The following is an 842-nucleotide window of genomic DNA, read 5'->3' as shown; positions in this document are numbered from 1 at the left end:
AGTAGCCCAGCCCCACAGGCACCCCAAGCATCCCTAGATTGGCAGCAGGGACACACAGGCCCCAGGGACCAGTATGGATATGGATGAGCCCAGAACCAGAGTGACACTAAGGAGACAAACCATGGGGAAGAGATATGAGGGAGCTCCCATCTCAGCATGAAGCACCAGCTTCTGAGATGAGAACAAACCAAAGGCAGGAACACAAGAGTGAGTTTGGGGGTGAGAGGGGATGCAGGTGGCAGCCTCACCGACAGCCACACTCCTCTGCTACCATGTTCGGGAACTTGCGGATCTCCAGCCCCTCTGCAGAGACACTGATGATGAGCTGGTCAGAGTAGCGGACAGGCACTACAGGCACGCAGCAGGGCACGCGCCGGAGTGGCGAGCCCCTCTCCTGCATGCCCAGCAGCAGCACCGTGTGCGAGTAGTAGCTGGGTACACGGGTGGAGAGGGGCAGCCTGCAGGGCCCCTCGCAGTTGTTGGCTGCATAGACAGTAGGCATGACGATGAACTTGCGGTCGTGCAGGTCGATGGTGAGCTCCTGCAGGCGGCAGTGAGACTGGTGCCGCGCGCTGCGGTTCTGCCGCAGCACCTTCCTGCGCTCCTGCCAGCGCGCCCGCACTGTCTGCAGCGCCTTCAGCAGAAGCAACGTGTGCACCTTCCTGGAGCCTGGCACCTGCTCCATGGCTTCACCCTCCCCTGGCCCTGCTGGGTAGTAGCAGAAGCTCAGGAGGTGCTGGAAAAGCACAGTGTTGGCTTGGAAAGCTGGAATGTCCCGGAGCCCCCGGATGCCCACCTGCAGCTGGCCCATCAGCAGCTGCAGCACGGTCCCCTCCGGCTGC

At 61.9% G+C, this 842-nt stretch overlaps 1 protein-coding gene across 1 annotated transcript in view; it reads right to left on the bottom strand.

The window, feature by feature from the left end:
• Nucleotides 1–244: 244 nt before the first annotated feature.
• Nucleotides 245–842, bottom strand: part of AMH (anti-Mullerian hormone) — a 3,934-nt gene continuing 3,336 nt past the window's right edge. The window contains exon 6 of the mRNA XM_009083061.1: nt 245–832. Within this exon, the coding sequence (XP_009081309.1) occupies nt 245–832 (588 nt within the window). The remainder of the gene's footprint in view (nt 833–842) is intronic.

Source organism: Acanthisitta chloris, unplaced genomic scaffold (assembly GCF_000695815.1).
Source record: "Acanthisitta chloris isolate BGI_N310 unplaced genomic scaffold, ASM69581v1 scaffold21859, whole genome shotgun sequence".
NCBI lineage: Eukaryota > Metazoa > Chordata > Aves > Passeriformes > Acanthisittidae > Acanthisitta > Acanthisitta chloris.
The sequence above is the reverse complement of the archived record's forward strand: the minus strand, read 5'-3'. Positions and strand labels throughout refer to the sequence as shown.